General features: G+C 43.2%; 1 protein-coding gene across 1 annotated transcript; it reads right to left on the bottom strand.

Moving 5' to 3' along the window:
• Positions 1-5,793: 5,793 nt before the first annotated feature.
• On the bottom strand, positions 5,794-14,934 carry GLOD5 (glyoxalase domain containing 5). Its single transcript, XM_069463624.1, has 4 exons — positions 14,828-14,934; positions 11,018-11,155; positions 7,410-7,565; positions 5,794-6,332 (listed from the first exon to the last, which is right to left on the bottom strand). The coding sequence occupies exons 1-4, from the start codon at positions 14,888-14,890 to the stop codon at positions 6,207-6,209; spliced, it is 483 nt and encodes a 160-aa protein (XP_069319725.1). The 5' UTR covers positions 14,891-14,934; the 3' UTR covers positions 5,794-6,206.
• Positions 14,935-16,174: the final 1,240 nt, after the last annotated feature.

Raw genomic sequence — 16,174 nt, 5'->3', positions numbered from 1 at the left:
TGCTCTGCAATTGGTAACTCTCGTCATTGTTATTATTAGAAACAGCAGTTGCAATGTTGGGGTTGAGGTAGGGAAGGGCAGGCTGGAGGCATATCTAAGACAAGGGTTTGGCTGCTGGACTCATACCTCATTTCTTCGTTCCTGAGGGGACAAAGGGCTCAGGAAGGGAAGTCAAGGGTGGGGAGTGGGGTGCCTCAGAGCCCTGCCTCCACCAAGAGCTAGAAACCCTGAGGCTCTGAGGCCAGGCCTCACCCCATTCCCTCCCCCATCCCTGTGGAGGGGACACAGACCCAGAAGTTTGCGGTGACAGTTCAGTGAGCAGGGAGGCAGCTGGGAGTGGGCAGATAAGGGAATCACCGGGGGCCAGGCCAGGCTTTGGGGGAGACAAAGCTGGGGGTGGAGATGGGGGTGGGGTGTCCGGGCTGGCATGTCCTCTCTATCAGGCCTCTATTTGAGACTCAGCTTCAATGTCCTCTCTTCCTGGAAGCCTTCCCTGACTGGCTTCCTGCCTCCTGGCATCTCCAGGGTTCTAGCGTCCCTGCTTGGTCCAACCCCATGACATTTGGATTGTTTGTGCCTCTTTTGGACTGTGGAGTCCACCAGGGTGCGGATGGAGCCTGACTCACCTCAGTGTCGATAGCACCAAAACATCAACCAAAGCCTGGCTAGGGAGTCAAATGTTTGCCCTCAGAACCAAACTGTTGGTTGTTTTTTGTTTGTTTGTTTGTCTGTTTTGTTTTGTTTAGAGACAAGGTCTCTGCTGCCCAGCCTAGGGTGCAGTGGTGTCATCATAGCTCACTGTAGCTTCAAACTCCTGGCTCAAGTAATCTTCTTGCCTCAGCCTCCTGAGGAATAGCTAGAACTACAGGCACATGCCACTATGCCCAGCTAATTTTTTAAAAAAAGTTTTTGTAGAGACAGGGCCTCACTTTGTTGCCCAGGCTGGGATCAGGCGATCCTTCCGCCTCTGAGACTGTGCTCAGCTGTTTTTTTTTTTTTTTTTTTTTTATCAGAAAGTATAAAGGATGCTATAACAAGCACCTGCTTTTGTCAAACATTAATATTTTGTCTTATTTACTTTAGATCGTTTTTTAAAAGAAATATGATATTGCAGATGCAGCTGAAGTCTTGTGCTGATTCCATTTCCCTTCCCTCATCTACTGCCTTGAGCTTGGTGTTTATCTTCCTCATGAGTAATTTCACTCCATCACTCCATATGTAGGTACCCATAAACACCATATGTTACTGGGGATTTTTGGCCTGTTTTTGCACTTCTTGTAAGTGGTATCACAGTATGTGCTGCTTTTGCTCAGCATAATGTCTGTAACATTCTTCCAGGTTGTTCTGTGTATCAATTGTTCATTCTTTTTTTTTTTCTTTTTATTGAGATGTGATTCACATACCATAAAAATTACTCTTTTAAAATGTACAATTCACTGGTTGCTATATTAACAAGGTTGTGCAACTATCCACTATCTACTTCCAGAATATTTTCATCACCCCACCCAGAAGAAAGCCTAAACCCATTAACATTCACTCCCCATTCCATATCCTCCTCCCCCCAGGCTCTGGCAACCACTAATCTACTCTTTTTTCTATGGATTTGCCTGTTCTGAGCATTTCCTATAAACGCAGTGATACAATATGTGGTCTTTTGTAACTGCCTTCTTTCACTTCACAAAAAGGTTTTAAGGTTCATTCATGCTGTAGCATGTATCAGTACTTTATTCATTTTCACGGCTGAATAATATTCTGCTGTATGAAAATACCATATTATACTATGAATTCATCCATTGATGGACATTTTTAGCTATTATGAATAATGCTGCTATGAGTATTCATGTAAAAGTTTTTATGTGAACATATGTTTTCAGTTCTCTTGGATATATAACTAGGAAGGGAATTGGGAGGTCATATGGTAATTCCAAGTTTAACTTTTTGAGGACTGAAAAAGTGTTCTCCACAGTAGCTATATGAGGGGTCCAATTTAGCCACATTCTCTCCAACACTTGTTACTGTCCCTCTTTTTAATTATAGCCATCCTAATGGGTATGAAGTGGTATCTTATTGTGGTTTTGATTTGCATTTCCCTATGACTAACACTGATGTTGGGCATCTTTTCATATGCTTTTTGGCCATTTATCTTCTTTGGAGAAATGTCTATTCAAATCCTTTGCCTATTTTGAATTGGGTTATTTGTCTTGTTGAGTAGTAAGAGTTCTTCATATATTCTAGATACTAGACTTTTTATAGATATGTGATTTTAAATATTTTATTCTATTCTGTAGGTTGTCTTTTCAGTTTCTTAAGGGTGTCCTTTGAAGCACAAAAGCTCTTAGTTTTGATGAAGTCCAAATTATCTATTTTTTCCTTAGCTGCTTATGCTTTAGATGTCATTTATCTAAGAAATTGTTGCCTAATCCAAGGTCATGAAGACTTATGCCTGTGTTTTCTTCTAAAAGTTTTAACGTTTTAGCTCTTACATTTAGATCTTTGATTCATTTTGAGTTAATTCTTGTATATAGTGTGAGGTAGGGGTCTGACTTCATTCTTTTGCATGTGGATATCCAGCTGTCCCAGCACTACTTGTTGAAAAGTCTATTCTTTCCCTATTGAATGGTCTTGGCACACTTGTCAAAAATCAATTGTTTATAATGTATGAGTATTTCTGGACTCTCAATTCTATTTCATTGATCCATATATCTATTTTTATGCCAGTACCACACAGTCTTGATTACTGTAGCTATGTAGTAAGTTTTTAAATTGTGAGGTGTGAGTCCTCCAACTCTGTTTTTCTTTTTTAAGATTTTTGTAGCTGTTTTGGGTCCCTAGCACTTCCATGTGAATTTTAGGATCAGCTTGTTAATTTCTTTAAAGAGGCAAGCTGGGATACTGATAGGGATTGCATTAAATCTGTAGATCAATTTGGGGAATATTGTCATCTTAACACTACAATGTTAGATCCAGGCGCAGTGGCTCACCTGTAATCCTAGCACCCTGGAAAGCCAAGGTGGGAGGATCGCTTGAGCCCAGGAGTTTGAGGTTACAGTGAGCTATGATGATACCGCTGCACTCTAGCCGGGGTGACAGAGTGAGAATCTGTCTCAAAACAAAAACAAAAACAAAAAACCATTATAAAGTCTTCCAATCTATGAACATAATATGTATTTACATTTATTAAGGTCCTCTTTAAATTCTTTCAGTGACATTTTATAATTTTCAGTGTATAATTCTTATCCTTCTTTTGTTCATTTTATGGCTATGTATTTTATTCATTTTGATGCTGTAGTAAATGGAATAGTTTTCTTTTTTTTTTTTTTTTGCCAGACCCTGGAATAGTTTTCTTAATTTCATTTTTGGATTGTTAATTGCTAGTGTATATGATGAAGTTTTGTATGATCTTGTATCATACAAAATCTTGTATCCTGCAACCTTGTCGAGATTAAATATAGGAGTGTATATATTATGGTGCTTTAATAGTTTTTCTATGGATTCCTTAAGATTTTCTATGTGTAAGATCATGTCATCTGTAAACAGAGATAGTTTTACTTCTTCCTTTCCAATATGGATACCTTTTATTTCTTTTTCTTGCCTAATTGTCCTGGCTGGAACCTCTAGTACAATGTTGAACAGAATTGGAGAGAGGGGACATCTTTGTGTTGTTCCTTTCAGACTTTCACCATTAAGTATGATGTTAGCTGTGGGTTTTTCATAGATGCCCTTTATCAGGCTGAGGAAGTTCTCTTCTATTCCTAGTTTCTTGAGTGTTTTTATCATGAAGGAGTGTTGAATTTTGTCAAATGCTTTTTCTGCATCTACTGAGAAGATTATGCAGTGTTTGTCCTTTATTCTACTAATATGATACATCATATCATTTGATTTCTGTGTGTTGAACAAACCTTACATTTCTAGGATAAATCCCATTTGGTCATGGTGTGTAATCCTTTTCATATTTTGCTGGATTGTATTTACTTGTATTTTGCTGAGGATTTTTGCAACTATATTTATAAGAGATGTTGGTCTATAGTCTTCTTTTCTTGTGATGTCTTTGTCTAGTTTTGTTATCAGAATAATGATAGCTTCATAAGTTCATTCCCTTTTATTGCTGAGTAATATTCCATGGAATGGATATACCACATTGAGTTAACCATTCATCTGGTGATGGACATTTTGGTTGTTTCTTGTTTTTTTTTCCCCCCATTACAGCAAATCTGCAATTTACAAACTCATATTTCTCTCTCTGTGCACACACATGTGAAGGAATTTCTTCAGAGGGCAGGAGATATTAGTCCATCTACCCATTCATCCATTCATCCACCTATCTCTCTATCCATCTTCCCCTCCACCCACCCATTCATTCATTCACCTGCTATTCCTCCCTCCCTCCCTCTGGCCTTCCCTCCCATCCTTCCTCCCTCCCTGCTTCCCTTCCTTCCATCCATAAATCATCTATCTCTATGCATATAATATCTAGAGTTATGTCTAGGGTCCATGGCAAGCTGTCTTTTAAAATTAGGCAAAAAAAACCTGCTACAGCTTTTGGCAAAGCCTTTTATGTGCTGAAACTTGCATCCTCACACTTCCTCTCTTCCCAGCATTTTTTGGGGATTTGCTCACAGGGTCTGACTGACTCTTTAGAGACCAGACTCCACAGGAGTAGGGGCTCCTTTACTTCAAGAGACTCTCATACATGCTCTTTCGTCCATCATTCATTCACTCAGAAATTCGTTCACTTCTCTTTCTTTCTTGCCTGACTCATTTGCTTGTGCCTCGTCTTGTTTCAAAACTCTAAATGTCCTCAGGCCTTTTCTCTAGCTGACATTTTCTCTCTTAGTGAACTCATCCAGGCTTTATCTTCAAAACATCTCCAGAATCTAACCACTTTTTAAAATCACCTCCCCTGCCCCCACAGCCATGGTGCCTGGACCACTGACTGCAGTGGCCTCCTCCTCAAAGGTCACCTGCTTCTGCCAAAGGGAGCCTATTAAATCCTGAGTCAGATCACGTCCCTATGCTCACACCCTTCTATGGCTCCCCCTCACTCAGAATAAAAGCCAAAGCCCTCAGCCTGGCCCACGAGGCCCCACCCAATCTGCACCCTTCACTTCCTCACTGGCCTCCTCGCTGTTCCTCACACACAACAGGCACATTTACGCCTCAGGGCCTTTGTACCTACTCATCTCTGCCTGATTGCTCTTCCCCTAGCTAGCTCTGTGGCTCACTCCCTCACCTCTTCAGGTCTGGGCGCTTTCTCGGACCATCTCATCAGACATCAGAAACTGCCCCAGCAATTTTTATCTGCATTCCCTCTTTTCCATGCTTTCTTTTTCTCCAAAGCACTTCTCAGCGTCTAACATAGTTAATATTTTACTTACTTAATTTTATTGATTTTCTGTTTTCCACTAGAATGGTGGCTCCACAAATAGAGATGTGCTTATCTCTTTTGTTCAATGCTGTCTCTCCAGTGCCAGGAACAGGGACCTAGCTCATAGTAGGTGCTCAACATACATTTTTTAGCTGATTGAATGAGTGAATGGTGCGGTGGTGGTGGAAGGGGACAGAAACAGAGGAAACTTGACCTTGTTCTACCTGCTCTTTCAGGAGCTGAGCCTCACTTGGGATGAGTCTGGACCTACCAGATCCAAAGGGAAAAAGTGCTAAATACCCTGGAAGTGAGACCAGAGAAGGCTCTCCAGGAGGAGGTAGTATCATCTGGGGCTGGTCCTGGAAGGTACGATGGGAGTCATAGAGATGCTGGGGTTCTATGAGGCCCATGGATGGAGGAAACAGCAGGTAGAAGCTGGAGGAGTGAGGCAGGTTAGAAAAGGATGAAGAAGGATTGAGTTCACTGACAAGGAGAACCTTGAATCCCAAGGGGACGGCACTGGATTTGGTCCTCACAGATGTCATACCCTGGCCATGGACCTCCAAGCAGCTCAGAGAACTCATACCCATACATAACACCAAGACAATAATAATGAAGCACTCACATTCATTGAGGGGCTATTCATTTTTCGGGGCAGCTGGGATAGAGGGCATGCAGACATATAGCTGTGGTCTCAAACCTGTCTTCGGTCCCCCCAGTAGGATGTGTGAAGTTCCTAAATCCTTAGTGTTCAGAGGTCTCTGGGCATGGGCAAGGGTTTGCAGGAAGGAAGGGAGAGTGCAACATCTTGGGGAACAGAACGGAGGAGAGCCAGCCTCGATCATGATGATATGTAGTTGGATACCTCAATCAGATTTCTGTCAGGGTCCCGGAAGTAGATGGACATAATAGGCCCTTTTGCCCCCGTTCTGGGGACTGGACCCTCCTCAATGGGGACATCACAAGCCTGAAGTGGGAGGAAAAGACAAAAGTCATTTGTCATAGTTCATGTGTGACACCGAAATTTAATTCCTCATAGTGGCCTAGAAGACCCTAGAGCACCCCTGTATCTTTCTGACCTCATCTCCTACCATCCTCCCCTTTCACTCTCTTTCAGCCACTTATCACCTGTGTGGCCTTGGATAGAGTACCTAACTGCCTCATACCACAGTTTCCTCATCTGTAAAATGGGGAGGATAATAATACCTAGTATTATTTATTAAATAGTAAGTGGCAGAGCCAGAATTCAAACCCAGGCAGTCTGGGCCAAAGTCCATACTCTTAACCCCTATACTTTACCCATTTTTTTGTCCAAACTAGTCTTTTTCACTGTCATTTCCTAAAGAAGGAGACCGGGTTATTTGCATAAAATATATTTAAGACCTCGATCTGTGTTCTACAAAAGGGGAATCAATGCTCCCTTTAAGTGAGATCATTTTAAGTGATAAGAGCAAATCAGAAATTATTCCCTCTTCAATCCTTTTTTAATCCTTCTGATCAGACCAAGAAGAAAGTCTATGGTGGAGGCCAAAACAAGTCTTTTTTTTTTTTTTTTTTTTTTTTTGAGACATTGTCTCACTCTGTCACCCTGGCAAAAATGCAGTGGCATCATCATAGCTCACTGCAACCTCAAACTCCTGGGCTCAAGTGATCCTCCTCCCTCAGCCTCCCGAGTAGCTGGGACTACAGGCATGCGCCACCATGCCCGGCTAATTTTTCTATTTTTGGTAGAGATGGGGTCTCTCTCTTGCTCAGGCTGGTCTCGAACTCCTGACCTCAAGTGATCTTCCCACCTCGGCCTCCCAGAGTGCTAGGATTACAGGTGTAAGCCACCATGCCCGGCCGGTTTTTATAGTTTAAACACATTTGTTTACATGAAAAAATGATACCAATCAAAATAATGAGTAAATAATTGTGTATAGGCATTATCTGGATGTGATGAAACCTGTGATGTCTGAAGTTTGAGGAAGACTTCCCTGGATAGTGCTTCTGCTTTCGCTGCATCTGCAGCAGCTTTCACCAAAAGAACAGAAGTCCCACTTACCTTGAGGTGCTGGATCATTTGCTCCAAAGGCACCTCTGTGATCAGACATATATCCAGGGAGCCAGGAACTGCATGAGCGGCTTTGGGTTCAAATTCCTTTCCCACCTCATGGAGGTTAAATTTCTGGTCTCCAAAACACAGTGCTTTTCGGTCTTCCTAGAAATAAACCTCCAAATGAGTGTGAGCTAAAGTCTCCTACCTACCACAACAAGGTTTTTAAAAAAGTAGAACAGGGCCACTAAACAACGGCCCTTTACCCCACCTAAGTCTCATTCAGTAGAGGCAACCACTTGTAACATATGTATGTATCTTTCTCCTCAAAATTATTTTCATATCTCCAAATAGTATGTTTATACCACCCCTGGCAGAGGAAGCAATTTACCCACCAAATACACATTTCTCCCTTTTTTCTTATAAACACAACCCAAATTTCAGTGGGGTCAACTATGTGCCCAGCTTTAAAAACCTACATTTCCCAGCATCCCTTGTTGGGTGGCCATGTAAGGGAGGCTGCGTTAGCTGGACTGGACAATGAGATGCAGGCTGAGGTGTGGGTGGGGCTTTGGGGACTCTCCCTGCCCCCTGAGTGGGCACTTTTTGCCCATTCACTTCCTCCTTCTTCCCAGCCATGCCCATACCCTGACTGCCTACCTCTGGACTGGGTGTTCAGTGAAAGAGAAAGCACACTCTGTCTTATTTAACCCATTGTACGTTAAGTTTTCTCCTATATGCCTCCAAACATGACCCCTAACTAATGCACCACTATTTCTTGATTTAACAACTTTAGATATTTTCAATCATCTCCCTGTTATGATAAGTGAGAATTTAGCTCATCTGTATTACTACCTCTTCCAATAGAATTCTATCATCATTTTTAGTTCTTCTTTTGCCTCCTGTACAATTTTTTTTTTTGAGACAGAGTATCTCTCTGTCACCCTGGGTAGAGTGCAGTGGCATCATCATAGCTTACAGCATCTCAAATTTCTGGGCTCAAGTGATCCTCCTGCCTCAGCCTCCCAAGTAACTGTGACTACAGGCACTCGCCACCACACCCAGTTAATTTTTCTATTTTTGGTTGAGACAGGATCTTGCTATTGCTCAGGCTGGTCTTAAACTCCTGACCTCAGGCAATCGTCCCGCCTCGGCCTCACAGAGTGTTAGGATTACAGGCGTGAGCCACTGTGCCCAGCCCTTGTGCAATTTTTAAGTAACCCATTTGCCTGTTTGTTTTTTGATAGATCAACCACAAATTGTCTCTCACGGCCCTGCCATCCTCTTCATGGAGCCTCCCTCTCCTGGACCTGTCGATGTTCGCCATTTCTTTTATACTTGTTCTATCTCTTTCTTTCATATTGCCATGGTTGATACCGCATTCATTCAATCAGAAAAATGACTTTATTTCACTTTTACTCTTGAATGATAGTATGGCTTAGTATACTATTCTAGGTTGCTGGTTATCTTCTCATAGCTTCATTGTCTTCCCTGAATCTGATGTTGCTGTTAAAAGGCTGATGTTAATCTGCTCTTCATTCTTTTGTCAGTGATGCAGCCACCTTCCACTCCTGCAGCTTTAAGGATTTTTCTTTTTTTTTTTTTTTTGAGACAGAGTCTCACTCTGTTGCCCAGGCTAGAGTGAGTGCCGTGGCGTCTCATAGTATTCCATGTTAGTTTTAGAATTTTTACACTGTTTGCCATTCCACAGGCCCTTTCTCCCATCCAAGTACTAACCAGGCCCCACCCTGCTTAGCTTCCAAGATCAGATGAGATCGTGCATGTTCAGGGTGGTATGACTATAGACTATAGGCCCTTTCTATTTAAGTTATGTGTGTTTGTGTGTGTGTGTGTGTGTGTGTGTGTGTACACTTAATTTTTAAAGAGCAGTTTTAGGTTCACAACAAAATTAGCAAAAGGTACAGAGATTTCCCATATACCTCCTGTCCCCACACATGTACAACCTCCTCCACTATCAACATCCCTCACTAGAGTGTACACTTATTACAATTGATGAGCCTACATTGACACATCATTATCACCCAAAGTCCATAGTTTACCTTAGGATTCACTCTTGGTGTTGTACATTCTATGGGATTTAGACAAATCCTGTATGTATGATGACATATCCCCACCATTATAGTATCACATAGAGTAGTTTCGCTGCCTTGAAACTTCTGTGCTCTACCTATTGATCCCTTCCTCCCCTAAACCCCTGGAAAACACTGATCTTTTTACTGCCTCCATAGTTTTGCCTTTTCCAGAATGTCACATAGTTGGAAGCCTTTTCAGATTGGCTTCTTTCACTTAGTACTATGCATTTATGTTTCCTCCATGTCTTTTCATAGCTTGATAGCTCATTTGTTTTTATCACCAAATAATATTCCATTGTATGGTTGTCCTACAGCTTATCTGTTCCCCTACTGAAGGATATCTTGGCAAGACACATATTTTTTGTTTTCTCTTTAGTTAACACTTTTGAAGTTGTACCAGATTCTCAAGGATAGTATTCATTCTCTGGAAACCTCCTTTTTTCCTTGGATCTGTCTTTCCTGGGACCTTTCTTTCTCCTGTTCCAAACTGGACTGATTATCCTCTAGGTACCTTTCTGGGGTCTTCCTCTTGGGATCCACTTCATCCTGACTTCCATGTCTTCCTTATTCCCTGATTAATCACTCATTTTGATGTAGAATACCCTCAAGTAATTTTTGAAGCAAGTGGGCAAATTTTCTGAGACTTTTTGTGTCTGAGAATGCTTTATTCTACACTTACCTTTGATGAATAGTTTGGTTAGACATAGAATTCTATATTGAAAAATTTCCCCTCAGAATTTTGGAGGTTTTCTTCTATTGTCTTTTGGTCTCTGGTGTGACTCTTGGGAAATCTGATATTTGCGTGTTTTTTTTTTCCTTTGTAGATGAACTACTTTTTAATCTCTATGAAAGCTCTTAGGATCTACTTTTTCAGTTTGACATTCTATAATTTCATAAGGATATATCTAAGTATCAATGTGCTGGATACTCAGTTAACCCTTTCCATATAAAGACTGCAAAGTTCTCTTGCATTATTTGTTTTTTTTTTTTTTTCACTTTTTGAGACAGAGTCTCACTCTGTTGCCCGGGCTAGAGTGAGTGCCGTGGCGTCAGCCTAGCTCACAGCAACCTCAAACTCCTGGGCTCAAGCGATCCTCCTGTCTCAGCCTCCCGAGTAGCTGGGACTACAGGCATGCGCCACCATGCCTGGCTAATTTTTTCTATATATATTTTTAGCTGTCCCTATAATTTCTTTCTATTTTTAGTAGAGATGGGGTCTCGCTCTTGCTCAGGCTGGTCTCGAACTCCTGAGCTCAAACGATCCGCCCACCTCGGCCTCCCAGAGAGCTAGGATTACAGGCGTGAGCCACCACGCCCGGCCCTCTTGCATTATTTCTATGGTAATTTTCTCCCTTCCTTTTTCTCCATTCTCTCTCTGAATAAGAGTTTGGAATATCCTTCATTGATCCTTTCATCTTTTCTTTCAGATTTCCTGTGTTTTTGTTTTTGGAGTTAAATTATATTTTAAGGTGTTATGTTCAAGTTTTAGGCCACCTGCAGTCTGGCATTTGGGGAAGTGGTTACCTTGAAAGTTGTGACCTCCATGCCCAGGATCTTGGAATAAAACATGGTGGTGTCTTTAATGCTCTTTACTGTCATCACGATGTGGTCAAGTCTATGGATGAGACAGCGGGGAGGTGTCTGACTGCTGTACCTCCATGACTTAAAAAAAAAAAAAAAGGTTAGAACAGACCATATTGCCACTGGTCACTCATGTGTTTCCTTCTCCTCCCCCATCCCGCCCTCCCCAATTACTATACTTCCTCCTCACCCCCATTTCAAGGGCAGATCCTGAGAGAAACTTTGGTAGAGCTTTATTGCCTATGTGTGGATTCACAAGAGTCCACGTGTCTGCCATGACCACTCTCCACTGTTCTCTTGTTCTCTTTCTCCTTCCAGAAGGATGGGGTGAAGATTAGGGGAATGGAGACCAAGACCAAACCCTCCCTTGTTTTCCCCAGACTGGAATTCATCTCTTTTCCAAGAAATGACAAGATTCAGAGGAGGCCCAACCCTGTGAGTACAAGCCCTGCAGCTTTAGACACAGAGGACAGGACAAGAAGGGAGCATCTCAGATGAAATAAATGTTTCTGGGCCTGTGTGTTTACAGATCCACCTTGACACTCAGTGGGAGGATGCAATTCCCTGGCTCTTCCACCCTCCCCGCCCAAAAGCACACTTCCCACCAGATCTTTGACTTGCATTCTTTAGTAATTTGTACGTTAAATTACACCTGCTATGGGATTATAAGGTGCTGTGGTCTGGCACTATAGGTAATAGAGTATAGTGGTTAAAAGAATAGATTCTAGAGCCAGATTGACATTTAATTAATATCTCTGTGCCTTGGTTTCCCCTTCTGTAAAATGGGCATGATTTTATACATATCTTATAGGATTGTTGTGAAGATTTAAAAACACAGTTGTATTTTGTGTCTTAGAACATATCGAGTGCTATAAAAGGGATGATGCCACTGCTGATGCTGTAGTCATCCTGTCAAAATTCACACTGCTTATCATGACCCCCAATCTCTACAGCCTCATCCATTTGCTCTTGAACTCCAAGACACACTGTCCTTTTGCCTGTTCTTCATAGGGCCATCCCTGTACCTTTAGTGTCAGGGCCTTTGCAGATGCTAATACCTGTCTCCCTGACTAGAATGTAAGATTCATAAGAGTAGGGACTTCTCTCTGTTTTGTTCCCCACTGTTTCCCAGACAACTAGTTCAATAATATCTGTTCAATAAATGAATATCTACTACAACAATTAGGTACAGCACTTGGCACAAAGTCTGACTGATGTTCTGTTTGATTTGATTCGCTTCAATTCGATTGGATTCCATTCCATTCTATTCTACCTTATGCTATTTTATTCTTTTCTATTCCACCACATTCAATTCCATTCAAACTAATACATGTTGAACAATTGATTCCACTGAGCCCCAGCTAAAAAATACTGTGCAGTTCTATTTTCATGGGTGGAGGAGGCATTAGCAAAGTTGCTGACTTCTGCTGTTCTTATGGATACACAGGATCCACATGGACACAGAAGCAGTAGAATGAGAAAATGGCTGACATTTGGGCTCCATTAAAAATAAAGTTGTATGTTAAAAAAATCTTATTAGCTTTCTAATGTCTGTAGAATCTGTAATAGCATTCTTGGTATCGATAAACTATTTTTTCTCTTAATTTCTTGAGAGAAAACAGACATTGCTAATGTTTTATGGATCTGTTCAAAGAACTAGCTTTTGACATTGTTGACTTTCTCTAGAGTATGTTTGCTTTCTAGTTCACTGGTTTCTGCTCTTATAATTTCCTTCCTTCTATTTACTTAGGGTTCAATTTGCTGTTCTTTTTCCAGCTTCCTGATAGGGAAGCTTAGGTCATTGATTTTCAGCTTTTCTGATGTATGCATTTAGAGCTATAGATTTCCTCTAAGCACTGCTTTGGCCACATCCCCCCAATTTTTATAGTCTATTGGAAATAAATTCAACCTATTGCTCCTATTATCCAATGCCCTTCCAGCTCAGATTCATTTCCTAGATCTTGCTTTGCCAGCTCTGAGCTCCATCCTTGCAAATTCAAGGATGAGCAGGGGCCGGGCACGGTGGCTCACGCCTGTAATCCTAGCACTCTGGGAGGCCGAGGTGGGCGGATCGTTTGAGCTCAGGAGTTCAAGACCAGCCTGAGCAAGAGCGAGACCCTATCTCTACTAAAAATAGAAAGAAATTATAGGGACAGCTAAAAATATATATAGAAAAAATTAGCCGGGCATGGTGGTGCATGCCTGTAGTCCCAACTACTCGGGAGGCTGAGACAGGAGGATCCCTTGAGCTCAGGAGTTTGAGGTTACTGTGAGCTAGGCTGACGCCACGGCACTCACTCTAGCCTGGGCAACAGAGTGAGACTCTGTCTCAAAAAAAAAAAAAAAAAAAAAAGGATGAGCAGGGATGGGTCTCTTAAGGAACAGGAAGAAGACCAGTCCAAGATTGAGTGAGGGAAGAGAGGGAGGGGAAGGCAGGGGCCAGATCCTGCAGGGCCTTGGAGGTGAGGTTAAGGAGACTGCTTTATAAAACGATGATCAAGACACAGTAATTGGCCAGGCGCGATGGCTCACGCCTGTAGTCTTAGCACTCTGGGAGGCTGAGGCGAGAGGATCGCTTGAGGTCAGGAGTTCGAGACCAGCCTGAGCAAGAGTGAGACACCCCCCCCCCCGGTCTGTACTAAAAATGGAAAGAAATTAGCCAGACAACTAAAAATATATATAGAAAAAATTAGCCGGGCATGGTGGCACATGCTTGTAGTCCCAGCTACTTGGGGGGCTGAGGCAGTAGGATCGCTTGAGCCCAGGAGTTTGCAGTTGCTGTGAGCTAGGCTGATGCCACGGCACTCTAGCCCAGGGCAACAGAGCGAGACTCTGTCTCAAAAAAAAGAAAAAAAAAAGACACAGTAATCATGTAAGGTTTACTGTGCGTCAAGCCCTGTTTTAAGTACTATACAAAATATAATCCATTTTGGCCAAGCGTGATGGCTCACACCTCTAATTCCAGTATTTTGGGAGGCTGAAGTGAGGGGGTATCACTTGAGGCCAGGAGTTCAAGACCAGCCTGGGCAACATAGCCAGAACCTGTGTCTACAAAAAAAATAAAAAATTAGCTCGTGGCACGCACCTGTAGCCCCAGCTACTTGGGAGGCTGAGGTGGGAGCATCACTTGAGCCTAGTAGTTCAAGGTTGCAGTGAGCTATGATCACACCACTGTACTCCAGCCTGGGCAACAGAGCAAGACCCTATCCATTTTATTTCTCGCAGCAGCCCTATAAAATCAATATATTCAGAGTGCCCAGAACATGATGTCTGTCTCCTTAGGGAAAGATTCTGTCTTCCTACAGAGTCTTCTTTAACGTTCCCTTCAGGCTGCCAGGGGCCCCTGAATTCTGGCAAACCTCAAGGTCAGCACTGTGTTTCCTGGCCCTTCCCCACAAGGCCCTATCATGACAACCTTGGGGACACCCTCTGTGAGCCACTGGTATCTGTCCACCTGTCCCTGGCTGAACTGGCTTCCCCTGAGCCACCCAGAGAGAGTAGCCAACCCTCGGCCCAGGCCCACCCCTACAGACATGTTGGCTAGGCCCTCCGTGGGTTAGAGCAGGTCCTTTCCGTGTGCCTCTGCTGCCCTCTGCTTGTCTTTGAAAGAGGAAGAGAGAGGAAGACAAGGAAATGGAGGTCAGCGCACCAGGGGAGCCCACAGAGAAGGGAAACAGGTTACCAGGCTCTGGTGGGAGGATCCCCAGTCTTGGTGCCAACACCAGTGCTCCAAGCCCCCAGGGGTTACTTCACCTGTTTCTCCGAAGTCCTGCCCCACATCCTGACTAGCAGCCTGGAGGACAGAAGGCACAGCATGGCAGGGAAGGTGTCCTTGTCCTGGGGCCTCCAGACAAGCCTCTGGCTCAGTGCCCAGAGATCAAGGGGCAGGAATGAGAGGGCATGAGCTAAGGATTGTGGGTGATGACAGAGGTAGGTGGTGCAAGTACAAGGACTCTGACATGAAACTCAACGTCTTGAAAGTAAAAGTTTAGAGTGGATGTGTGTAAGGGGGTTACTTCTTCTTCCTCATCTTTTTTTTTTTTTTTTTTTTTTCTGAGACAGAGTCTTGCTCTGTTGCCCTGGCTAGAGTGCAGTGGCATCATCATAGCTCACTGCAACCTCAAACTCCTGGGCTCAACTCCTGCCTCAGCCTTCTGAGTAGCTGGGACTATAGCCATGCACCACCATGCCTGGCTAAGTTTTCTATTAATATTTCTTGTAGAGATGGAGTCTTGCTCTTGTTCAGGCTGGTCTCGAACTCCTGAGCTCAAGCAGTCCTCCCACCCATATGCCAGCTCCAGTCACGAGTCTCTCTTCATGTCTGCCTGGTGTTTGAATCCTCTGGCTTCAGTACCTACTCTAGACTGAATTTTTGGCTTGGTGACCTGGGCACCCTCTTCTCTGGCTTACTGTTTGCCAGTCAGCAGGCAGGTTCCCTGATTTCACCTGTAGCCACAGCTCTGAAGAAGTGAGAGTTTTGTTGCCTGCCCCAGGCCCACAGCTCTTCTATTCCGTCACTAGATTAGATTTGCAGGGGTTTGTAGGGGCAATCAGGAACTGCATTCTAGAGCCAAGTGGCTAGGCCACTTAGGGGCCAGGTTCTTTTGCTTCTTTTTTTTTTTTTTTTTTTTTTTTTTGAGACAGAGTCTCACTCTGTTGCCCAGGCTAGAGTGAGTGCCGTGGCGTCAGCCTAGCTCACAGCAACCTCAAACTCCTGAGCTCAAGCGATCCTCCTGTCTCAGCCTCCCGCGTAGCTGGGACTACAGGCATGCACCGCCATGCCCGGCTAATTTTTTCTATATATATTTTTAGTTGTCCATATAATTTCTTTCTATTTTTAGTAGAGATGGGGTCTCGCTCTTGCTCAGGCTGGTCTTGAACTCCTGAGCTCAAACGATCCGCCCACCTCGGCCTCCCAGAGTGCTAGGATTACAGGCGTGAGCCACCGTGCCCGGCCATCTTTTGCTTCTTAAATTTAGCTGGATTGTGGAAACAAAGTTATCTGGACAATTGTATAATTGTGGCTAGTTTTCAGAATGTAAACATACACATATTTGCTTGAACAATATAAGTATCCTTGGAACTTCAAAGGTATGTGTG

Source organism: Eulemur rufifrons, chromosome 30 (assembly GCF_041146395.1).
Source record: "Eulemur rufifrons isolate Redbay chromosome 30, OSU_ERuf_1, whole genome shotgun sequence".
Classification (NCBI taxonomy): Eukaryota; Metazoa; Chordata; class Mammalia; order Primates; family Lemuridae; genus Eulemur; species Eulemur rufifrons.
This window is presented reverse-complemented; position numbering and strand designations above follow the sequence as displayed.